General features: G+C 38.1%; 1 protein-coding gene across 1 annotated transcript; it reads left to right on the forward strand.

The window, feature by feature from the left end:
* The first annotated feature begins 430 nt into the window (after positions 1 to 430).
* Positions 431 to 24,654, forward strand: LOC122691900 (cytochrome b5 type B). The gene is made up of 5 exons (XM_043898945.1): positions 431 to 669; positions 9,213 to 9,341; positions 9,875 to 9,904; positions 18,001 to 18,029; positions 20,997 to 24,654. Exons 1-5 carry the CDS (start codon positions 508 to 510, stop codon positions 21,085 to 21,087), a joined length of 441 nt encoding a protein of 146 aa, XP_043754880.1. The 5' UTR covers positions 431 to 507; the 3' UTR covers positions 21,088 to 24,654.
* The last annotated feature ends 2,048 nt before the right edge of the window (positions 24,655 to 26,702 follow it).

The raw sequence follows: 26,702 nt of genomic DNA on the forward strand, positions 1-26,702 counted from the left end.
CCCGGGTTAGTAAGATTCCCTGGAGGAGGCGGCATGGCAACCCACTCCACTATTCTCGCCTGGAGAATCCCCATGGACAGATGAGCCCGGCGGGCTTGGCCCATGGGGTCGCAAAGAGTCGGACACGACTAAGCGACTTAAGCGCAGCACCTAAGCCGACTGAAGAGGAAACCTCTTTCTCAGACGGACGTGTCTCTTAGGCGCCTTTCCAAAATCACGGTATCTGATTGGTGAGATTGGAGGGGCTGGGTGAGCCTGATTGGTTAGTTGGACCTCGAACCAGGCCCACGCCCCTAGGGGCTGGCGAGGAGTGTGTGGGATTTGAAATAGAATTCCTCGTTTCATTGGTGAAAAGAAAACGAACCAGAAGCTATTCGTAAGCGTGATTGGCTGTTGACAGGTTTGCCCCGGTTACGGAAGCCGGTGAGGACGGAGCGGGAGGTCGACTTCCAGGAAGTTGGTAGTGGAAACCGGAATAGCGGTGGAAAAGAGGTTATCTCAGGCCCAATGGCGACTGTGGTAGCAAGCGGCAGCGATGGAAAAGAGCAAGGAGTCGAGACTTCCGTCACCTATTACCGACTGGAGGAGGTGGCGAAGCGCAACTCCCCGGAGGACATATGGCTGGTGATCCACGGGCGAGTCTACGATGTCAGCCGCTTTCTTAACGAGGTGGGGCCCAGGAGGTGGACTGCGCTGAGGGAGTACGGGCCCAGAAACGCTGGTAGGCTGTGTGTGGGAGGGAAGTGAGGCCTAGCTGAGGACGAAGAGGCGTGCCAAAAGGGACCGCGACCCTTCGAGACCGAGTTTGGTGGGGCTGGGGGGGAACCTTGGGTCTGCGTGCATTTTTTCCGGCACTGAGTTCTGGTACCTTTGATAATATGCTTCTGTCACATGTTGAGCATTTACTGTTTGCTTGTCTAAACTTTTGAGTCACCGGTATCACCATTTTACAGAAAGAAAACCCGAGCCTCAGAGTTTCTCACCTAACTGCTTAGAGTCATTCGAACCTAGGTCTGAAAGCGCCAGATCTCTACTCATTTTTTTAACTGTCCCTTCTGAAGCAGTATTCTTGCCTGGAAAATCCCATGGACTGAGGATCCTGGTAGGCTACAGTCCATGGGGTCGCAGAGTCGGACACGACTGAGCCACTTCACTTCACTTCACTTCTGAAGTAATACCAGTGTTTGGTTTTAATTTTCTTGAGAAGAAGCTGAGATGCCTTCTCCCTTCCTACCATCATGCTGCCTTTCTTTTTCCTATTTTGAGCAAACCTTGAGCCCAGAGATTATGAGTTGGTTTTTTTTTTTTTTTAGCTCTGACTCAGACTCTGTTACCTCTTTTGTAAATCAAGCATGTGTATTACGTTTTACAAGTTCTCCTTGAGACTGGTGCAAGTGATTTTTTTTTTAAGTGATTTTTTTTTTTAAAGAAATATACTTTTAATGTGTTTAACTCTACTGAGGTGTAATTTACATACAATAAATCAGGCATGTTTAAAATGTACAGTTTGATGAGTTTTGACAAATGTATTCACCCATGTAATCACAACTCCAGTTGAGAACATTTTCATTACAGTAAAAATTTCCCTCGTGCTTTTTTGTTGTCATTCCTTTCACTCCCAATCCCTGAGGGTTTGGGATTTTTTTTTTTTTTTTTAATGTAAATGTGTTTGGTGGTTTATTTTTGATGTGTATATTTTTATTTTGAGCAGTAGATTAATAATCTAATGGTTAATTTCTTGGGCATATTTGTATAATATAAACCTACTAACACTGAGAAAAAGTTTTATTTCTCTTAGTTCTCTTTATGACGCAAATATACTAGTAAAAAAAATTTTTTTTTCTATTAATTTGGGGCCTAGGGCACAAAGCTCTACATCCTGATTCATAAATCTCTAAAAAAAATTTTTAAACTTAAAGTCCCCCCCCCCCCCATACAACACTGATTTTAATAAATCTTTCTAGTGGCCAAGAAGTTAACGTCTTAGCATTTAGTAACTTCCTGTATTTGTGGGGTTTATGGCAGTTAAACACTTTTAAAAGTGCTTTCCCGTTACTTCAGCCTCAGAGTAACTAATTGAGAGTGAGTTGGATAGTACTGATCCTTATTTTAGCAGGAATATAAGAAACAGGTTCAGAAAGATTTTGGTCAGGCAACTGATTAGTGGCAGGGTATGTTCGATAAATTCCTTGGTTTCTTTTGTCTACATAGCAATACTTTGGAATTCTAGTCTTAGCTGTATTATGGTGTATGCCTCATAAGTTTCCAGTGTGGCTTGTAGCAGAGTAAAGCATAGTTCAAAATGGGAAGCCAGGATGGTTTCATTCTACCCACCCCCCCCCCCCCCCAGTTTCTTGTTGATTAATTCAGAATAGATAATGAACTTGGAAGGAACACTCAGTGCACATAGTGGACATTAGTTTAATCTTGAACAGTTACTAGCTTGGTTCACCACATGCTGATGGAGCCAGAGACATCATAGGTGTGCCAGCAGGGCCTTTTAAGCTTGACTTGCAGATCTTTACCTGCAGTTCGCCATTCTCACTTATCCTGTTCCAGAGTCTCTGTCCCTCTGTTCTTGTTCATTCCAAGTCAAGTGCTAAGGAGAAAAGTGAAGCAGAGAAGAGGACTATGGACATGTATGGAGTGACAGCATGAAGATGAAGGGTTGAAATTTTAGATATGGTGGCCAGAAATGGCTTTATTAAGATGATTAAAGTAAAGGCCAGAGAGAAGTTAAGAGAGCTGGCCTTGTGGACATCAGCAGGAAGAGCTTGTTCAAAGCAAGTTCAAAGGCCTTGAGGTGCAAGTATGTCCAGTGTGTTTGAGGAACAGTGAGGGAGGTTATGGTGGCGGGAGAGTAGTAGATGAGGTCAGCATGATCAAGGTGAGGAGCAGGTCATGTACAGTTTTGCTGGTTTTAGAAAGGATTTTGACTTTTGTTCTGAGATGGGTAAGCATAGTGGAGCAGAGGACCAGTAATATGTGACTGAATGGTTTACTATTCAAGCATTACTGACTGCCCTGTTGAGAGGAGACTGAAGGAACACTCGAATCCAGTTAGGAGGCTGGTGGTGGTAGTGGGGGTAGTGAGAAGTGCCAGATTTTGGATGTGCTGTGACGGTAGAGCCAATAAATTTAATGATGCCTTTTTTTTTTTTTTAATGATGCCTTGAATTTGAGAGTCAAGGGTGACCGAGGTTTTTGCCTTGCAGGTCTGGAGGAATTGGGTTGTTGTTAGATCAGGTCAGGAAGAAACATCAATTTTCATCCTTTTCTTTCCAATCTGAATTCACTTTGGGGCTCCTCCTTAGAAAGAGTTTCCTCGTTTGAATATCTAGCATTTATAGATTGCTTTCTTTTTTGATTAATGAATATGGTTAGAGTGTTACTCTGGGCTTTGAATGTGATAATTTAGGATTGATAATATAATTGAATTATCTAATAGATTAATTTCATAGGTTTCAGTCAGTGGTATTGATTTAATTTATTGAAATCACAAATGAAAAACCAAAACATTGCAATCATACACATCGTATTTCTGTTACTTAGTGGTTTTGAAAAAAATGACGTAGAAGTGGTTACAATATCTGTGCCATTGACTACAAAATATCAAAGTGCATCTATCTTAGCAAGGGTAAATATGATTTTGTGAACTTCGTTTCAGTTTATATTCTTACTACTGTATCACAAATGGGAAAAGTTGGGAAACCATTGTCTTATATATAATTAACCATTTCTGACAACAGTAACCTAAAATAACCTGTTATGCTGTTTTAAAGCTTTCTATGTATTTTTTTAGTGACTGTTGGGATGAGTGGGTGTACTGCTTTAGGATCTGCTTCACAGATGGGATAGCATTTTATTCATTCAGCAAACATTTGTTGAGTGCTGAGTCTTCTCAAGTGCTGTGGTACTAGGTCCTGGTAGCATAAAAATAGACATAGATCTGCCCTCTTGATGCTACCCTTCTAAGGGAGACAAAGCAAAAACAGCCAGGCAAGGAGTTGAGAAAGTAAAATGGCCATGGTGGGGAAGTCTACTTTAATAAGAGTGATCTGGGAAAGCTTCTGTGAAGATGACTTTTCATTGATGAGAGGGAACTAGCTTTGGGAAGATGAAAGAAGAGCATTCCTACGGCATTTGCAGAGTCAAGCAAGAGTTTGGCATGTTGGTGGGACTGAAAGCATCTGTGGCTTTAGTGTATCCAGTAAAGGTCAAGAATGGCCAGAGAACTTGGCAGGAGCCAGGACAGGCAAGGCTGGGTAGGTGGTATGGATTTGTGAACCATACCATAAGTAAATGGAAAACCACTGATGTGTTTTAAGGTGGGGGTGACATTGAAGGAATTTATTTCAAATATATTATTTTTGCTGAGGTTTTGAGAATAAATTGAAGGGGAAAACAATACAGAAGGGAAGAAAGGAACTCTTTAAATCCCGAGAATTTGAATCCTCCATCTTCCATGGAGTGCTGCAGTCCACAGGGTTGCAGAGTCAGACATGACTGAGCCACTGAACTGACTGCTAAACAGAAATAGAATCATAGTATTCCTTAATCAAGTTATAGTGTCTATTAATTGATTCAGTGTCATAGTAATAGTATGTGTTAGGTGCTTATTATCGTAACAACTTGCTTTTTTTAATCCACTTAATAGCCCATTTTAGAGATGAGAAAACTGAGGAGCAGAGAAATAACTTTCACAAAGTCATAATGCTAAGTGGTACAAGCAGTCTGACCAGATAGCCTGTGCCCATGACATTAGGATTTGTCTCTTTTTTGTTTTTTTCGTGGCTATAGAATATGGAATTAGGTCTGTGTTACAGCCACCTTCTTCCACATCTTAGACATAATTTGGAAGGGTGGGAATGTGATAGAGGGAAGTTAGAACTAGCATCTTTTTTCTGGAACCCAGGTAAGTTTTTAATTTTTTGAGTAGGTCATATAGGTATACTGTGCAAAGCCTTCTTCCCATCTGCCCACTATCACCACCTCCTAAAATTAACTACTACTGTTTGTGAATCTTTCCAGAGTTTTGTTTTGTGCCTGCAAGCAAAAGTGAATGTAGTTCCTCTCATCCTCTCATTCTTCCCCCCACCCCCACCCCCCCGCCCCGACCCCCCCACCCATAAGGTAACTGATAACATGCCTTGCCTTTTTCACATAACTGTATATCTCAGGAGTCTTTCCACATCCACATCTGGAACACTTCCTTATTATTCATAGAAATTGTTGAGCTGATTCTGATTTATTCAAGCAGTCTTCTATTTATAAGCATTTGGGTTGTTAATAATATTTTGCTGTGTAGATTTTTCCCCCATCTAAGTCAACTCTATTGAGATCTAATGTCCATACAACAGAATGTAGAGATTTTATATGTGGAATTCCATGAGCTTTGACAAAGGTCTCACCTGTATAGTCCCCATCACCATCACTGTTTCAAACATTTCTACCATCTGTGTTCTTGGGCAACCAGTGATTGATTTCTCACATTGCAAAACAATATGCTTTGTTCTGTGTCTGACATCTTTTACTTAACGTATCTGTGAGATTCGTCTATATTTTTTCTGTGTGTCAGCAGCGTGTTCCTGTTGAGTGCTTATTCACTGTAACTATACTAAAATTTAGCTGTTCACCTGTTGATTGACACTGGCTTGTTTCCTCTTTTGTTTTGTTTTTTTTTGGCTATTATGAATAAAGCTGTTGTGAACTTTTCATATACAAATCTGTGTGTAGACACATTTTCATTCCTCTTGGGGAAATACCTACGAGTGAGATTGCTGTTTTTTGTTTTGTTTTTTTTTTCTAGCTGTACCACATGGGTTGTGGGATCTTATTTCCCCAACCAGGGATCCCTTGGCAGTAAAAGCTCTGAGTCCTAACCACTGGATGCCAGGGAATTCCCATAGGTCATATTTTTTTGTTTTCTTTTGTTTTTGTTTTACATTTGAAGCAATTGGCAGACTTTTTCCCCAGAGTGGCCCCATCATTTTACAGTCACACCAGCAATGTGTCCGTCTTCCAGTTTCTCTACATCCTCACTGACGCATGATGGATTGTGAGTGCTTTCACTTGTAACCATTCTGATAGATGTGTGCCGGTATATAATAATGGTTTTAACTTGCTTTTCCCTGATGACTAATGATTTTGAGCATCTTCAAGGGCTGATTGGCCTTGTGTGTGTCTTGTAAAGTGTATGTTCAGTCTTGCTCATTTTTAATTGTATTGTTTTTTTATTACTGACTTGAAGGCAGTCTTTATATATTCTGGATGCAAGTCCTTTTAGAAATATGTATTGTGAATATTTTCTCACAGTCTGTATTTTGCCTTTTCGTTTTCTTAGGTGTCTTTTGAAGGGAATTTTGGTGAGATGTATATATATATATATATATGTACATGTACATTCATGTATATATACACACACATTTGGTATATAAAACATTCTGATGACTAGATGTGGGCTGTGGGGTTAAAGAGTCTTGTTCAGTTTCCTACTTTACTGTAACTTTAGGAAAATGTGCTCTGTGAAGACCTTTTCCCATCTGTTCAATGGAGATTATAGTACCTACTCCACAGAGTTGTTGAGACAGTTAATTTAGGTAATTCATACAAAGACTTATCATGGTACCTGATATAAAGAGCTCAGTAAGTATTAGTGGCTGTTTTTATTAATAATTAAAAATTACGTTGTTTCCTATAGCATCTTTTGAGTGCATAGTAACTAGCAGATGCCCTGAAGATGTAAAGATGAATTAGATGCTTTGGACTTGCCGGGAAGGTGAGATCTGTGCACAAGCAGTTGTTGTGCATGGTAGAGTAGTCTTGCCTTAGGAAAGACGGAATGTGGGCTCTGCTTGGTGCCACCCTAGGGTACCCCCTGGAAGTTTCAGAGTTTGACTAAGCACAATTCTTACTGTCTTTCTCCAAGACTGGTCAAATGAAGTGCAATTTCGTCGTTATCTAGCTTGTGGAATTAACAAATCTATAGAAAGTATGCTTTCTTTCCTCAAACAGGTCCATGTGGCTAGTCCTAGGGAAAGCTAGAAATAACATGAGGCAAAATTTAACCTCCAGCACTGTCCAGGTGAGCTGCCCTGATTGACACTTTGACTTTGGTGTGTGTATTTGTGCAGCTTACATGCCAGAGAGGGAGAGAGGGCAGGTGGGAGTGGAGGAGGGCATTGTGAGCGCCCCCTAGATCTCACTGTGTTCCAGGTTCTGTACTATATTCAGGAATGTAGCCAGGAGTAAGACAGCCATGGTTCCCGTTCTTAGGGAGCTTATAGTCTAGTGGAGGAAGAAGACATTAAATAAACAATTGCAGTTGTGATAAACACCATGAAGATGCCTAAGGAATTGTGAAAATCTGTATCAGTAGGACCTAACATGGTGGGGAATAAGGGTGTATCATCTGGTGGGGATGAGTTATGTTTGGATCTGCAGACCTGATATTTAGACCTTGAGCAGTTGGAACTGCCAAAGTTACACTCTTTCTGGCAGCCATCAAGTTAACCTCTCCTAGGTGACACGCTGCCTTATGAGGTTCTTTCTAATCCAAACGCAAATACCTGTGGACCCGCACCGTTTCCTGCTGTTCACCACCCAGGTCTCTTATCTTTCTTTGAGTTGTCAGACTATTTTTTAGGAAGTAGTTTTTAATCCTCTCCAAAACTTTAACCTCCATATCTTATTTTGATGATTAGTATTCTGCTAATCCTGTTTGGCTAGCCTGGCCTAATTTTGCAGCTTCTGTAATCTTAATGTTTCTAGATTTCATTTTCCAAGTCAGGTGGTCTTTAGCATATCCTATTGTTACATTTTTATTACATCACCATGGAATTTCCATTCACAGAGAATTCGTGTAATTTTTTTCCCAACAAGATTTTTATTCTGTAACTGGCATTCTTCACATTCTCTTTTCTGTCCATCTGTTCCTTATCCGTTCCATAGAATTAGCAATCTAGAAATATTATTTTATGTTAGCAATTTGTCCTCTTTCTTTTCTGTATTAAAATATGACTTTTCTGTCCTCCTTTCAATAAATACTTAGTACATGAACTTAATGAAAAGCTGAAAGATTCCCCTGCTCCCTGCCACATGCTTTGTGAATTTACTAAAACCCTTCACAGAAGAACCTCACCAAGTTTCCTTTGTATCTGTATAAAGTATTTCACTTGATTATTGCTGGACTGAAATAGAAATGAATCCATCACAGGCATTGTTTCATCAATTGAAAGTTTATGATCTTGACTGCCATATAGTTTATTTGAAATATTTGTAATGCTATTTAATTGCTTATACAATAAAAGCTAAGACAAGATCCGTTAGTCTTAAAACATAAAGGCTGTCAAATTCAGAAGAATCTTTTTTGCAGATTCATATGAGACTTAAAAGCAAAGCAGAAAAAAGTGGGGAATGTGTACCACCTTATGTTAGATCTGCTTAATAAAAATAGGGAGAAATTTATGATTGTGTGATAGATTTGAATAGCACCCGTAACCAATCTAGTTCACTAACATCCAGACTCTTTTGGTCTTACTTGTTTTATTTTGCTATGATTCAGACAAAAGTAAATTTTTGGGTTATGTTAATTATAGGTATGTAAACCAAGCTTTGTATGTGTGTGTGGTAAAGTACACATAAAATTTGCCATTGTAACCATTTTTAACTGTACCATTAGGTGACATTAAGTGCACTCACAGTTTGTACAACCAACACTGCTATCCATTCCTAAAGCTTTTTCATTACCCCAAACAAACTTCATCACCATTAGGCAGTGACTGATCTCCTGAACCTGTGGGCCTGGAGCCCGTGCTCCTCAGTAACCGGGCTCAGCAGTTGTAGCGCGTGCGCTTAGTTGCCCGCAGCATGTGGAATCATCCCAGACCAGGAATAGAGTAATCGTCTTTCCTTGGCTTTCTTGACTTTGATATTTTTGGAGATCACAGGCAGATCATTTTGTAGAATGTCTCTCAGTTTACGGTTTTCCCAGGTTTCCCCATAATTGAACCCACAGTATGCATTTTTGGCCAGAAGACACAGGAATTATGTAGTGTTATCCCGTTTGCTCCTGTCACAGGATATACATGCTGTTTCATCCCATTGCTGCCATTTTAAAGGAGAAAAGGGAAAAGAGGAGAGCAGCGGGGGAGGAGCTTATATCAGTTAGCTTTTCAGAGAGCCCTTACTTTAATAATATCTTTTTCTTGTAGCATCCTGGCGGAGAAGAGGTTCTGATGGAGCAAGCTGGAGGAGATGCAACTGAAAGCTTTGAAGATGTAGGCCACTCCTCTGACGCCAGAGAAATGCTCAAGCAGTACTACATTGGTGATGTTCACCCGGTAAGAACCAGCTGAGCTAGGAGTGCCTGTAAGAGAGAGGAAGCTATCTAGCAGCCACGGGTCGTGATGAGGAATGAATGACTAAAATGGAGATTCACTCAGCCCAGCCATTAGGCTAAATTTTCTCCAAAATCATCCAGCCTTACTGTGCTAAGCTGAAGCTTCTTATTTGTAAATCAGCACATAGAGGATCTCTGAAAAGGAACTGATTTTGGAAGTGGGTTTTTAGTTGATAAGTTTCTTTGTAATGAGGTTAATATCATGATCTAAAATAGTGCTTTGATTGTTCTTGCAAATTCTTTGCTAAAAGTGGTAACTGTGGACCATGCCATTCTAACAAGGGACTGTGATGTGCTCAGAGTCAGGGATGCAGGGGTGAGGTAGGGGGTCGTGGCAGGACCCTTCTACAGACACTGACATCTCCTAGGGGATTGCTACCAGAAGGTAGTCTCATGTCCCAGAGTTAGAAATAAGCATGTAATGAGTTTGTTTGGATGTGTCTTAAAATATTATTTATTTTCCTCTTTAAACAGAATGACCTTAAACCTGGAGGTGGGAGCAAGGTAAGAAGTCCTCTATTTATCTTGTGTGTTTCAAGTGTTTATATTTCTATTTACTCAAATGGAATTGCTGGGTTTTGTTTTTTTTAAGTATTTTAACAAGAAATGTTTCTCTCCAAGCAAAAATCCCATTTTTCAGGAAATTGCGTCCAGTACCATCTCAGAAAAAAGTAGCAGAGTCTTGAACAATAGGAACATTTTGTTCAGGCCTCTGTTCATTTTTTTAAAAAATTGAAACTCTAAAGCTATGACCCGTGTTCTTACATTCAATAGTATAGGTGATAATAATTGCTTCTGTGTTGGAAAAAGAATTGGAAAGTTGATTTATTCTTGCAAGTCTTAGAACAAGTTGTAGACTGGAATAATTGAGTAATCAACTGGAACAGACCTTTCTGTCCCCATTACCCTGTTGTCTGGACTCAAATAGGTCTACACACCCTTCCCATTCACTCGGTGATACCACAAAAGTAAAAGATTAAATATTTGAAAACTTTAATGTGTACTGCGTAATGTACCAGGAAGAAAATTTGAATGCCTTTTTGTTTCCCACAAGCTGGATGCCTCACTTCCCTTATACCCTCATTTTTTTTCTGTTTTCCTCGACTCTTCTACCCTCTTAATTTAAAGACGCAACAGTTAGTTGTCACCAGAACTTCATGGAGGCGATGCTCCTTCCCCTTTTCCTCCTTCTAGCTTCCCTTTCCACATTGAGCTGGAATTACTGAACCTGTGTGACAGCAAAGTTGGCCAAGACACACGGATTCTTTCAACTCAAGAGGTTGCTTGACAGATTCTGCCACCTGTTCCCCCACCATCCAGAGTGTTTGTGTAAATTAACTCTTCCATCTTGTTGCACTCTGCTACTCTGAACTGTTGAATTGTTTATGAAGGGGATGTGAAGTGGTTCCTTAAATGCTTTGCAAGCACTGGTAGTTGTTTGTCCCCTCCTCCTAACACGTGTACTATCCATTCTTGAATCTTCACTTGTGTAATTAAGATAAAATTTGAACTAAGCATAGTTTGTTTGGTATATTGAAAATGTCCAGAAACCATTGCTCTCAGAGGTCAACATCTGGTTTGAGGGATATGCCTGTTTGTACAGGAGATGTACCTTAATTCAGGAACCATAACTCACTTGTTCACAGCACCCTGAGAGCAGTTTTTATATTAAAACAAATAAAATCTGTTGGGGGGGGGGAGTTCTAGTGTCCAGAAGTCTTACAAATTGCTTCTTGTTGCCATTTTTCTTCCTTGGTGGTATATATGTAGTTAGGACCATTCTTAGGAATGGAGAGCAGTGTTTTTACAGTTCTGTTCCTTGTACCGCCTGTATTGGAATCTCTTGGCATGTTTTCCGAAGTGCGTATTCCCTGGGTTTCCATTACTACTACTGATTAATGCTCTCTGGAGGTGGGAGTTTGCATTTAACTAACCCAGGTAGCCAAGTGCCAGACATTTGGCTGAATGACATGCCCATCTTCTCATGTGAAAACTTTTAGGGAGCTTTCAATTCTCTTCTGTGGAAAGCACTGTCTGCCTTCTGTAGATCAAAGAAGTAACTAGAGATGTCTCAGATAAATTAAAACTGTTGAGCCTTGAACTTTTTATAAGAAATAAAAAGAAACCCTTTCAGCTGGTGAGATTTGATGAAATTTGTTAAGAATTTAGAAGTCTCCAAATGTAGTTTGGCCCCAGCCCGGCTTAAATTAAACAGTGATTAAGGGCAGTGTTTTCAAGGCTCTGTTTTCCTCATGTCTGCTGTACTCAAAGGACAGTCTCCTTTAAATAGAGAGTCTGATTTTTGAGTGTTTCCAGTCACACTGCTGTACTTCAGGCAGACCAGCCAAGGGAAACCTTTGGGAAAATTTTCAAGACCACCTACATAGGTTGTCATAGAGCTTATATAGTCCAGTCTGATTTTAGTTCCAGGAAGAAATTCTTGCGCCTTCAAATTTATTTCTTACATGAGTTTTAAATAAGCCTTTCTGCATCTAGGCTGCAGGTATCTCTTTTCTTAATTTTTTTTACATTTACCATGAAGAAGTAAATGTCAAGTTCATTGCACTACTATTCTTTCGGTTAAGGTTTCAGAACCTCTGTAAAGAATTGGTTTTTTTTTTTTTTTACAATGTCTCATTTAGAGGTTTCTTCCGCCTTATGGACAGAGTTTTCATTTCCCTTCTTCCTTTATTTCTCTGCTTCTCTCTTCCCTCCGCAACTCCATATCTCTTCCCCGTCTGAAACTACTTCTGCACCCCTGCAAAAAAAAAAAAACCTTTTTTTAAAGCACCTAAAACATGCTATTCCAGAGTGCAAACCAGGAACTTTTCCCCAGTTTTTTAGAAACTGCTTTTCATACTACTTTTGCTTTGACACGGATGGTCACCTTTGTTTCCTTGTAATGCCTGAGGTTCAAGACCCTGAAGTGTTTGTTACAATACCAAAGCTTAAAAGCTTAGAGACTACGGATGTTTTTCTTAGCTGCTTCAGTTGAAGATAACTAGAATTAAAAACATTTTTATCTCTTAAATCTCTTCTCGACTGAATTAGTCCCCGTGTCCCGAGAGCTATCAGTCTTCTGTTCACATTTGAGTTAACATTTTTCTGGTCTGCTTTTGATTTATGGAAACTCACCTTAGAAACTGTTCTGTGCCCATTTGCCTGTCTACTGTGCTGCAAGTAACCAAGATACATTTGTGGTCAGTGATGTCTCTTGATTATGCATTTAATTCTTGGTTAGAATCTTTATCAGTCATGAGTCTACTTTCAGTTCAGGAGATAAGGTCACATACAGATGCAACCTGACCAAAAAACGGGGTACTGTTTCATTCATTTATTCAGCAGGTATTTTCTAGGTTACAGTTCCCAACTGCTTCACTAGTCAAGTCTCACTGCAGTGAATAGACCCAGTAACTTGACCATTTTTCCATTTAAGTTTTTTGAATGGGAAGTTTGTGGTGTACATGGCTAAAAATTCAATAGTACAAAAAAGTATACTATAAAAAGGACTCCCGTCGCCAGCCCTGTCTCCCAGGTCCCTTCTCCTGAGGTAGCCAGCTGCCATTTTCTCGTTTACTCTTCTGAAGAGATTCTATGCATACGTAAATGTAAATGGATGGGTGGAAGGCAGGTGGATTGACCAACAGACCAACTACCCCATCCTTTAAAAATCTTGCACATACTGTTCTGACCCTTGCTTCTTTCTACTAAAGCATTTTACCTTAGTGACTTTCCTATCAATTTATAAACATCTTTTTAAGCAACTAAGGTTGTCTCTATAAAAGCTTAGCATGTTTCTTAAACTTCATTTTTCAACTTAAGAAATTTAACTTTTGAAATCTAGTCAGTTCCATCTATGTTAGAAGCAATTTGTAAATTGCATTTAAAGGCAGGTACATTTTTCTCTCCCAGATGTCTCTACAGGCTTTTGTTATACAGAGTTTTCTATTATAGGTACATCCAGGAACATACATAATGTTCCATTTACCTCCTCTTTTCTGAGAGGGAAACTAAAAAGAACACGTACTTTATAGTTTTGTTATGTAGTTGGTTGCAGCATACTAAAAATTTCCTTTTAAGAATTGTTAATTATTCCTATCATACCTACAACCCAATTTATTAATATTTGAAATGGATATGCCTTTGGATGAGTAGTGCTTGCTATTTACCAAAGAATTTTGTGTGGTTGTTTCATTGTTGACTGTTTGTTTACCTAACGTTTGTATTTTGTAACATAATCTTTTGAAATAAAGCAGACTATAATGGCAAGGTCACTCTTGAAAGACAAAATACCCTTCTTGAGAAATCTCAAGGGTTAGTGTGTCTCCTTGTAATGCTTTATTTAGGAATGACGGGTAGTTTTGCAAAACAAGATGTCAGAAAGACAAGGGTAACATCTTTTTCAAATCCGCCCTCCAGTGTGGTGATAAGTAGAATAGTCTCTGAGTGTGTTAATTTTTTCCTTCTGTGTTATCTTCTATATCTTGTCACAATGAGTTCTTGAGAAAGTCGTGTAGAAATTTGTCTCAGCAGGTGTTTTCCATGTTTGCATTTGCCCTTATATACAGGGAACTATTTTTTGTATGACTGGGCTGACCAGGCGTTTATGCTTTACAAGACAGTAGTTGTTAAAACTGTATTCTCATCTAGAAGGAAATATTAGTACATTGGAGCTTCATGAGAAGGCTGTCCTCAAGATCCACACCATATGGCCATGAATATATTGACATCATGTACTTTCAAAACTCAGCTTTCCTGGATTGTACGGTGAACCTCGCATTGGAATTCACGTAGTGAGAGCTGATGTTACCGACGGTCCTTTGTATTCTGAGGGGAGAATCCTTTGCAGTAGTTTGAAGCACAAAGTTCCCAAGTTGTTTTTCATGTTTCTGGCCACATACAAACCAAACTATTCTAAATAAAAAGCTACAAAAACTACCAGGCCACCCAGATACTCATTAAATTTGTTGAAGGTGTCCTGTGGCTTAAAATCCACTTCTTCCAATTTTAAATACTTGGAATCCTCTAGGAATGGCAAATATTCAATTTAGGAATTAACATATAAGCTTCTTATGTTTCCCTTTTATTTAAATCTCTGAAAGTCTAAATATAAGCTATTTAGGCTTGAAAGTATATGTATAATATACTGTATTATATTATATATATATAATATTTGAATGTATATATATTTGAATGCCTCATAACCATAATTTTGACTCACTGCTTCCTATGTTTATATTCTGGTGACAAAATACATCATTCCTTAAGAATGTGTTCTCCTGTTTTTTTCCCTAAACAGGGTTCATAGTGAAATCACCCCCCACTGATCCCTAAATCCTTTCCCATATGTTTGCCAGTTATGAGATTTCTTTATCATTCTTTTAACCACGTGAAAGCATATCAGAAGAGCATCTGGAAGAACGCATCTTTATGTTCTACTGTGAGATAGAAGCATCTCTTTGTGGTGCTCCTTCAGTCTTCCTGGATGTGGGAGCATGATGTCAACATCTCTCTCATCTTTAGAAGTCTGCTCTTATAGGTTTTGCTACTACAATGCCCTTGGGTCAGAGAAATGTGTTAATTGAGTATGACTTTAGAATTCAGGTTCATCTGATCTGAACTTTTCAATTCACAAGTGAGGAAACTGATTTAGCATGGAGCCTGAAGATACCAGATGTAATTTCAGTTACAATCAGCATTAATAAAAAGGTTACTCAAAAATTATGAAGTATTTCCTTTGTTTAGTATTTATATGTATGTGCATGTATTTATTTATGTATTTCATAAGGGAATTAAAGCCTTACTGAATCTTGAACTTGAGGAACCACCTTGTTTAAACAGTTAATTTCTGTTAATTTTGAATTAAAGTTAGAGTAGACTTCGAGGTGGTTGTTTGGAAGTGTATTCCGGACTTGTTGAAGGAGAAAGAAACATGGATGTTAATTACTTGGGAAAGCTTTTGGTAGAAGAACTCTGGATTTGAACTGCTCTTTTGTAACTAAAATCATAGGGTATTGTAGTTACTACTGTCTGTGCCAAAGATGGAGACCAGTGCCTTCTCCTGACCAATCTTGCATGTAAATTAACGTGTGGGCAAGAACATAAGCAGCCAAGATATGCCTGAACACCCACAGGGGTAAATTAAAGTCAATCATAAACTGTAGGAATTTTACCTAAGCATCTGTTAGACTCGGCGCAGAGCTCTGGAGTGGAAATGAGAACTATGCATGGTGAGAACAGAAAGGTAGACTCGAAGAAAGGTTTTGTATTAATAGAACATTTTTCTTTTTAATTTTGTTAAATTAAAAATAACTTTTTTGGCTTCTTTCCTAAGTTGGCTGAGGCACTTTTGGCTACCATGAGCAGTGCCTTAAACAACTCTTTCATTTATAGTTGATTAAAAGCAGAGTAACTGTGCTTTGGCATTTATTTGGCTGTCAGTATTCTAAAGAGGATATGCTGCTTTCTCTTCTCTTTCCTCCAGTGTTAGGGTAGTTCTTTTTGCATTCAGGGAAAGCTTGATCTTAAAACGGGTTGAGGTACTTGGTTAAAAGGAGGAATGAGTGGTAGGAAGGAAGGATGCAAACCATATATCTTTAAATTTTTAAAAATTGCTTGTTAGGAACTATTACCATTTCAGTATATTATGGTCTTGGTATGTCTCCTCTCTTTCCCCCCCTCTTTCTTCTCTGGGTTGCTTACTGCATTGTCTGAGGTTCACTCGAGTTAGCACACACCCAGTGCTTGTGGTTGTAAAAGAGGCTAAAAACTTCTAGAGAATTCCTTTATATGAACTAATGGCTTTTAATGTTTTTATAGGTTAAGCAAAGTGATACATTTATTATTCATTATGCTCATGTAAGCCTTTCAGATTACCTTCTTTTTTTATTTTTTATTTATTTTTTTTTCAGATTACCTTCTTTTTTTAAAAAAAAAATGCTAATTCTACATTTTTTGTTTTATAAATCATTGGTATATTTGTGGATAATGAAAGCATAAAAGACCGTGGACATTTTCTTCATAGAATTCAATCATTTTTTGGTTACTGTAGTGGAATATTTTGAAAGGCAGTGTTATAAATGAGATGCAGACACAACCGTCAGTACTGTTCCCACCTTTCAACTCTGCAAAACATTTGCTGTATTTCTCAAAGATTGACAGTAACATGTTTTAACTAGCCTGACTCATTCTACTCAAGGAGAAATATCCCAGATTGTTATCATCAGGGTCTCAAAGAAATATAGTAGTAAAGTAATAAGATTTATCTAAAACTTCCTAGAGGTTTTATTTGGCTGTAGGTGAATTTCTTTCAGGTTTCAGGCATGGTCTCATTTGCATTGCAATGTTCTGAATGTAGGAAGCTAAAACTCACCTCATGGTCTGCTCTAAAGTATCTAGGCCAGTATGTATGTAGGGTTGTTGGAATTCTTGGAGGTTACTGAGAACTGTAATTATGTGTTCATACCCTGGCATACTGCTGACTATTGGCAGAGATGATCTTTCGGGCAGCAGTAACCTGTGCTAATGGGTTACTGTCCTCTGGCGGTCAGTTAGCATGCTTTTTTGTACTCTACAACTAATTAATGAAATCCATAAGTTCATTTGATGTTTACATAAATTGAATTTAAAATTTTGGTATCAGCTTTATTAAGATGTAATTCACATTTCATCCAATTCACCTATTTAAGATGTACAGGTCAAGGGTTTTTAGTATATTTAGAGTTGTGCAACCATAATCACAAATCAGTTTTTGAGCATTTTCATCACTCTAAAAAGAAGCCCCGTAACCTTCAGCAGTCATTTTCCGTGTCCCTCCAGATCCTCTTCTCCCTGCCCTAGGAAACCACTGATCTACTTTCTTGCCTCTTGGTTGCCTGTTCTGAACATTTCATGTAAATAGACTTATGTAATACATGGTCTTTTTGTCTGGTTTTGTCAAGTAACATTTTCAGGGTTCATCAGTGTTGTCACTGATGTATCAGTACCTCTTGATTAGTTACTTCCACATTTTAAAAAAAATTTATTTTGGTATGTTCTTAACCCTAACCCCATTTTTCCTGTTTTCAGTATGAAAAGCCCTAAGATCTCTAATCTTAATTATTATGATTTCAGAGAGTAAACCAGTTTGCTTTTCTAAGTCACAGAGCAGTCATCTGCATGCTTTTGAGCATTTCCCAATTGATCTCTCTGTTACAAGAGAGGAGTTTTTATTTTTTTAAATACGCTTTCAGGAAATTGATTTTAACTACTGTCACTGGCAAGCCCAGCTAAACTAGGCATATCATTGTGACTTCAAATGAGTTCATTAATTTATTGTAATATAGTTTGTATCAATGGCATTTTTTTTCCAATAAATAAAAAGAGTTTAGGTCATTTCTGTGTGCTTTCATAGTGATTCTTTACTAGAGAATGCCAGTATATTATCAGAAAAAGAACTGCACATCTTCCTATACATATGGATACTTGCAAACGTCAAATTACATGAAAAATGAAGTTGTTATTTAGTTTCATAGTTTACATGAATATGCATGAGAAGTTTTATATACTCTGTGTTAATCTTTTTTTGGTTTTGTTTGTTTTTAAATATGCATCTTCTTCAGGAACCTCCGAAAAGCAATACATGCAAAAGGTTGGTATCTCCTTAATAGACTTTCTTATGCTCCAAAATACTGTGTGGCCATAAATACACATGTGTGACATAACTTAAAGAGTATAGTTTGACAACTCATTCTCTTTTTTTTGGTCAAAATTATTGCAAATCAGTAGTCTCTTAGCTTTAGCAAAATTAATTTTTCCAGTTTCAGTAATCTTGAATAATCTAAAAAAAGTTCTTGCCTTGAGTAACTTTTAAATCTCGTTGTGACATTAATCAAAGTCATAGGTAGTAAGAGGCAGGAGTGCATGGACAAGTATCACTCCTGAGTCAGACCCACAGTCTCTGCAGCTCAGCCCAGCTGTGCAGTTTCCACTAAAAACTTACTCTCTTTTAATCCTCACAACACACCTATAATGTGGGTGCTGTTATTACATTTTACAAAAGAAAAAAATTGTGTATTGCAGTCATATTCAGGAGTTTGAGTTTTCTCAAAGGTTTACCTTATATCCCTTGCAGTAATGTTGCTAATACAGTAGTAGTAGCCCTGAAAAGTATACATTTGGCATCCCTTAAATAGTGTCTCTACTTGAGATAATTGTAGAATCCTTGGCTTATAAAAATTTATAGAGATTATATAGAGCTGTTTCATCTTTCTGAGATCTCACTTAAGGCATTTCATAGAGAAAATATGTCTTCCCCCACCCCGCCCCTATAAAACTAACATGTCTTTTTTGTTTGAGATGATAGTCAGAATATTTTTAAAAAGTGGAAATTAAAGGAAACTGTTAGTAAATTCAGCTGATTTATACTCAGCCCAAAGTCCCATAAAGAATTTGAAAATACAGGCCATAAACTTGCTGTAAAAAAAAAAAAAAAAAAAAAACTTGCTGTAGACTTTTACAACACTTAAAATTGGTTAAGAATTATTCTGTGGAATACATAAAGAATTTTTACAAATCAATTAAAAAATAACTGTAGAATATGAGAAAAAGATTTAAGCACCTTACAGAAGAGGAAGCACAAATATGAGCATATTAAAAAAAAAGGTTTGATTTCATTTGTCATCAGAGAGATGCAAATTAAAATCATAGGGTATATTTCACACCTATCAGATTGGCCAAAATTAAAAATTCTAAAAATAAGAGGAGTTGTTTAGGAAGTGAATTACCAATATTCTTAGGCCCTGTTAGGATCTTGAGGAAATGTAAATGGGTACAGTCACTATGGAAAACAGTTTATGCATTATCAAGTAAATTTGATGATATAGTAACTTTTGATCAGCAATTCCATTTCTAGGGATATATATATGTATATATACACTCAAGAAAAATGTGTATACATATATACCAGTGAACACATTACAGGAATGCTCATAGCAACATTATTCAAGATATTAAAATATTGGAAACAACCCAAATAACCATTCACTAGTAAGATGAATGAATTCATTCTGGGATATTCACACAGTGGGATATTACAAACCAATAAAAATAACAGTCACAGCTACAGGCAATAACCTGGATAAATCTGAATGGATAGAGTTCTGTCTTACGGGCAGGAGGTTGTTGTTGAACCTGTCTCTCCTTTGCTGAAGTACAGGTGCATTGCCTCTGCTTCTCTTCTCTGTGGTCATAAAGTGACAAAGGATCATCTGAGGACTGATGGTCCTCCATTCTTAGTCTTTTGCACTGAAGGCTTTATCTTCTGTGTTTTGTCAAGGGTCCTGCTTTTGATCTCTTTTGCCTCTTGGGCTGCCCTGGAAGGTGCCTGAAATCATTCCTCTTTTGGGGAGATTACTTTTATGTGTTTCCCTGTGCCATATAGCTGTTGTACATACTGACCGACTTGCTTGTGTCTTTAAGCAAAGCTACCTGGCTGACATTCTAAACTTGTCCAGAACAGCTTTCTGCCATAATTTAATGTACAAAGTGCCTGGCGTGTTCAGACAAAAGGAATCATTTTTATTATTGAACCACAGCTGGTTTTTGTGGACTTCAAAGACTTTTAGTACTAAGACTGCATATGTCTTAAGTGGAGGTGCAGCCAGGTCATTTGGATTAAAACGAGCTGTGTTAATAAGTTCTAATAGAGAAGAAGGAATTTTTTTTTTCTTTTTTTTTTTTTTTGACTGTCCCATGTGACTTGCAGGATCTTAGTTCCCCAACCAGTGATTGAACCCAGGGCCACCGCAGTGAAAGTGAGTCGTCTTAACCCCTGGGCCACCAGGGAATTCTCTTTATTTTGAGGAGAATAATGACTGTCCTGAAACTGAGGAGAGTTTCTTTGCAGGACTTCTTACGCCAGCCTTCTTGAACCATTTGCCTAATCTTATTAGCACCCTCAGTATGTTCTGTGTGTGTGTGTGTGTGTGTGTGTCCTTATTAGTATCCAAACAAGGATAGGAATCAAGCTGCTTGACTAACTTCCCTTTGTGATTTTGGGTGCAGAGCTTGTGTTTTCTATGTGTAAAATGAGAATAATAATAGTACTCATTTCATAGGATTGTTGTGAGGATTACATTTTTAAAATAATTTGGGGCAGATATAATATTATCAGCAATTGTATTAGGTATCATTGGTTCTACATTGATAATTATATACATAAAATGGTGGCCTTTTCCTGTTTAAGGATGTTAATTGTTGAATATGTGAAAAGTCTTGAAGAAAAATTTAAACTATCTGTAATCCCATAAACCAGAAATAACCATTTATGTCTTTGTGAAAACACATACTGAGGTGTGTGTGTGTATTATCTTTTTTTGGTATCATGCTATATGTTCCATTTTTAGTCCTTTTAAAATTATTGTTGAACTCTCACTTTAACTAAAATCTTTGTTGGTTTTTTTTTTTTATTTTTTATTTCTCCAAATCAAAGAATTTTGAATATTAAATGTGAAAGTATTTAAATACTTTAGTATTAAAATATGAATGTTGAATGATAGGGAATGTTTGGTATGAAATGTTCACAATTTTATTGTTTTTTTCCCCCTTGAACATCTAGCTACTGGTCGTATTGGATCTTCCCCATCGTGGGTGCTATTCTCTTAGGTTTTCTGTATCGTTACTACATGGCAGAGAGCAAGTCCTCCTGAGGAGACCTTGTTGAAATCTGGAGAGCATTTCCACTTGGGAGCAAGAACTAGAGACTTACTTGGAGCCTGCAGCGGTGCCCTCTTCTTGAGTCCTGCCATTTGTATTCTTAGCCCTTGGAACCCAGATGGTTGGCCAGACATCCACCTCAGCTCCACGGCTGTGTCCAAGTCATTTCTCAAGAGCCTTACTCTCAAAGCACCTGCTCATTTTTCTGTATCCTTGCCTTTGTTTCCTCTCTTTACTCTTTTTCATGAGCGCCTTTATGTTTCAGAACTGTCTTCTATGATTACAGTCCACATGTCATTGTGGCATTCCCTTTGGTAAAATTGCCTGCTTTCCAGTGCTTCGAACGCACGTTAGACATATTTAACAGCGTGTCACGTTCTGGTTTTGAAGCATTTCTTTTTCCCTTTTTCTTTTAAGTAAATGTTCCTATTTTTTAAATTATGACTTAATTTTATTATTTATCATAAGAGGTTTTAATTCATGGCATCAGGTTGCACATCTGTGACTTAAAACACAACTGCAGAATTACCCTTTTCCTTGTTTGTAATTGTTAAAACTGACCAAGTGTAGCAAGGAGCCCTTGCCACCCTCTAAGGCATCAGATGGTGGTGCAGGGCAGAACTCTGCTTCCCTTTTGTTCATTGGGAGTGGAGAGAAACAGGGAGAGGGAGAGATGAATTAGGATGATAGAGTGAATTCATAGTAATCTTTCCTTTGAAAAATATTGAAAAACACAACTTTAAGGGCAAGAGTTCAGAAGAACCACTAAAACTTCATCCTTTTTTTTGATTTGGCACCAGTTCCTAACCATCTTTTTTCTTTTAAAGTTACCATCTTTTATTGGTAAAATGCAAGTAAGTATATCTTTAGGGCTTTACAGTTTTGTAAAGGATTTTGCTGTTTTTTAATCAATTGGCAATTTTTTATTTACCATTTTATAGAAGTGAGAGACTCCAAATTGATCAAAGATACAGTATTTGATCTTCTGTTTGCCCCAGTAAAGTAACTGCCATGGTAAAGCGGCATTTGGAAGCAGGAGAGCGGGGCAAGAGTGTTTTCCACTTCATCTTATTTTACCTCCATGGCTCCAGTTTGTGGTTTTGTTGTTTTTCCATTGAGAGGGGGAAAAAAAAGTGGTAGTTACTTTTTTTTTCCCTTGGATAACTGTTTCCGTGAGGAGTAGGTTATTATTCAGAATTATATTACTGTTTCTCCTCAGTTCAGGCATTTCTCTGGCGTATTTAACTGCTTTCTTCCTCTCTGTGGAAGCACCTGAGGAGACCATCCACTGGCAGTTTTCTGCTGACAACTGTGGTGATTCTTCCTCTGTGTCCTTTGAGGATGACCAGTCTGCTCTGAGCCATTGTCACGTACAGCAGGGAACCGCGTGGTTCAGGAAGGACCGTGGCCACTGCTCAGCATCTCCTCCCCTCTCCTGCTTGCCAGAGACTTGACAGGACAGGAAACTACGCAGCAAACCTGTGTCTGCCCATGCAAACTCCTTAAGAAAAAGTTCAGCCCAGGTCTTGTATCCTGTGATTTAGCCGTTGAGCAAATTCAGAATTCATAAAAATAACATTAACCTGGTAATTGTGCACTTGGTTATGACATTATGGAGTAATTTTAGGGGATTTCTGGCCAGCTTTTATATGTCAGGGATGTGGGTTAACTTTTAAATTTTTATCTTTAGAAAGTATTTTGTATGTATTATAAGATGCCACTTTAAGACAATTTACTGAAAGAAAAATCTTTGATGATTATGTAACAGAGGTGGTTGTGACTTGGTTACTCCTCAATTTGAAGGCAAAGAAGGGTTGCCTTGAATAAGAATTGATACTTAATTGCTGTAATCATTTAAGTCACCTGATGAGATGGGCCCACACTGGGGTAGAAATGAAGAACAAAGGAGTATTGAGCTGGAAAAGGGAACATTCGAGCTAAGACTAAGCCAGAAGATAACTTGGATTAATTAAAAATGTGTTGGCAGTCCCCCAAATTGAATGGAAAACATCTGGCTTAGAAGAAATGTTAAAGAACAATATTCTTAAGTAAAATTTGTGTTTTTTGGTATTTTTTAAGGTAAAGACCACTGCAAAAGGTATGTTTTTCTGTTTCATATTGGTTGTCGTTTCCTGTTTACATCTGGACTTGTTTTTATTCAGAGCCAGAGGAAAAGATTTTCAGACTTTGTCTCAGCCAGCCATGAAATCCATCCAATACCCAGGGCTCTCTTTTGATCTGCTAATGTGATGTCACTTTGTGTTATAAAAACCACTTTTGGGTCCACCTATTATTATTCTGCTGCCTACATAAACAGCCAGGTGAAAGGTAGAGCTTGTGTGAGAGTTTGCAGAGGTTTTTTTTTAAACAATAATGTAATACAGTATATTAGCCAAATCTATCAAAAAGGACTTTTGTTTTAAGACATGGATGGGAATTCTTGAAACAGCCTCGACATTGATGGGTTGTGAAAAACCCCTCTGCAGAGCCGGTGGAGCCAGTCCCTGTTGTCCGGAGCCTCCTGGGGTGTCTCTGGAGTGTTGGGTTGTTTATTCCCAAGGAAGGCTTAACCGCCGGCGCCCACCATTCTGTCAGCATAATGGCTGGAGATCACAGGAGAGGAGATGAGGGGAAATTAGTGCCCCCAAATAAGGACGTTAGTGCCGGGTCCCAAGATTTCCTGCCTCTGTCTCTCAGGAGTTGGTTTTGGTTTCCAAATGACTTACGTTTTGTAAAGACAGGAAAGTAGTGGGGACAGAGTTTATACTGTGTTTAGTTCTCATGTGACCACTTAAGCTGCAACAAAAATCCATTGGAACCTGTAATTTGACCCTGTAAATTTCTTTCAGCAGTTGTCGTAGATGCACATGTTGTGAAATAAGAATATTATTGTGTTTACACTCTCTCAGTTCCCATGTGGAGCAATGAAAAACGCTTTTCAGGCCAGATGTGTCATTACTTACAGAGTATCTCATGTTTAAAATCTCAAGTGATACCCATCTGATTAAATTCCATTTTAGAAACATAGAACAGTAATGTTGGTTACTTCCTTCCTCGGGAGAAATGGATTCAGATGTGTCTTGTGTCAACAGAGACTGTTGTTTTTTTTTTTCTTTCTTTCAACCATCTTGTTCTTTTGCCAAATATCATGAAAGTAATGAGGAGTTTAGTCCCATCTGGCGGTTGTGCTCTGCGAGAGCTGGGTTTGTAATTTGTTGGGGGTGATCTCAGAGGGGAGGTTCCAAGAAGCAGAGGTATTTTTCAGGTTACCTACTCCACACCTAGCTTCTCACTCATGAACTTGAGGGGCCAATTTGCACCTGCACCTATATTCTCCATTTGCTGTTTAGACAAAGCATGGTGATTTCACTTTCTTTCTTTTGATTTTACCCTCCACTCTGAGCAAGTGATATTAACATTCCTCTTGTGTATTCAATAAATGGAGTTTGTTTACCTATTTTATTTCAGCATATTTTGAACAAAGATCTTTGTCTGCTGGAATGTGCACACAGTGAATGTTTGTTTAGAACTACACACAATAAAGATACTGTTTTCCTTTTCTTGCCCTGACTACAGTTATTTATTTATTTATTTAATTTCTTTTTTTAGTAGAAATTTTGGTTCTGTAGTTCTCAGGTGTTCTGGAAGAAAAGAATTGGGAAGCATAAAAGCCACCTGTATCAATGCTGATACTGGGTTTAGTGTAACTGGAGAGAGTTCTGCGGTTCTTCATTATTTTTGCTGCTGTTGCTCTTTCCTTGTTGCGTGTTGCTCATTTGATAATCACGAGAGGCACAAACCAAGACTTTTGCTGAATTAACAGATGTGATATGGCAGCAAGGTAGACAGGTTTTTACTGAAACCATCTGATAAAGAGAAACCAGTTCAAGCTAATAATATTTGTTATCTATAATGCCAGTCTTCAAATGGTTGTTTTTCTTGGAAATAGCTAAACTGTTGGGGAAAATTAAGCATTGAGATCGAAGTTCTAGTGACTGGTAATAAAGCAAGGTAAATAAGCCATTTTTACAATTAACCTTTGAAACACACTGATAGCTTTCTAACATTACCAATGAGACATCGTTCTTTAGGGTGTAGTTATTTCACTATCATATGAATTGAGGATTACAAATAGAAAAGTCCCATTCTTGTTGCTAGTGTTTGAGTCTAATGTTTAATCTTCAGTCCTAATAATTCACTGTTCCCGATGCTGAGTGTTTGGCAGGTATTTGACAAATCCTGGTCAATTCCTGAAAACCTGAGATGGAAGATTGTGATTTCTGTTGTGTTAATTTAAGGGACCAAGCACCCACACAGTCTGCTAAATAATTGGTAACTGCAGGTAACGTAGGTGACCTAACATTAATCAGCTTATATCTGTATACCCTGCAGGTTTTCATCCGTTTATGAGATGGTTACGTCCCAGTAGTGAGTATCATACTGGATGTCATTGGCCCAGGTAAAGATAAAAATTCAAAAGTATGAGTTTTACTGGATGCACATCACTTCCGCTCTCATAAAGTAGAGAAATTATAAGTTAAACCACACTAAGCCTTTCAGGGCCAGTCAGCTTAATCACAAACTTAACATCTTAGAAAACAATTCTTGTATGAAGCATTCAGGAGAGACTAGGGTTGGATTTCAGGCAAAACGTGAGGACACAGTTGTAACGCTCATTTATGTGTCACCTGTTCTGCCATGCCGTATCTTAGACGACTTCCACACACTTCTGATTCTGCAGGGTCTTTACATGGAAATCGAGGATATCCAAATTTTACCAGTGACTTGAGGCCACACAGCTAAGAGGTGAGCTAGACTTTAAGCGCAAATCCAGCCCTGCAGCTCTCAGTTTCTACTGTTGGTTGTTCCCGTAGAGTCTTCTGTGTAGGTTCAGTGGTTCAGACTCTGTGCTTTCCACTGCAGGGGGCGCAAGTTCAATCCCAGGTGAGGGAACTTAAGATTCCACAGGCCATGCAGTATGACCAAAAAGACCCCAAAACTGAGCTCTAGCTGTACCAAAATAATATGCCTGGTATTCTACTACTGATTATCTTTTACATATATAGATATTTCTGTGGTCAATAAAATAGAATCGTGAATAATACAATCATTTTTCTTAATCAGTAGATAACCAGAAAATAGGTGCTATCTTAGGAATCCACCCCCAAAGTCTTCATTGTTGAAGAGAATCATATTGGTTTAGTGTGAACAATTTAAAATGACCCTCACTCCCTTCCTCGCGAAACAGTTTCTTGATGCCAGTTACTGAGAATTTAGATTTGAACTGTATTATTAGAGTCAACTTTGGAGAAAAGGTAGCCTGTAAAACAGTTAAAGACTATTGATGAAATCCTTAGGCAGCAGAGATGAGACATTCTTGCATAACTTCTTCCATCCTGTAATCCAGTCTAGGATTCTGGATGAGATTTAACTTGGAAATATATGTATGTGTAAACTTACAGTTATTAATGATGAGTAATTGTTAATAGATTGGCTTGACCTTTGCCTTTTCTGAATCTTATCTCTATAAATCATGAGGAAATCTGAAAAATGAAAGTCTTCCACTTCATGCCATGAAGCACACAAGACTTGGAAACTGTCATTTCTA

This window comes from Cervus elaphus, chromosome 4 (genome assembly GCF_910594005.1).
Source record: "Cervus elaphus chromosome 4, mCerEla1.1, whole genome shotgun sequence".
In the NCBI taxonomy this organism is placed as follows: Eukaryota; Metazoa; Chordata; class Mammalia; order Artiodactyla; family Cervidae; genus Cervus; species Cervus elaphus.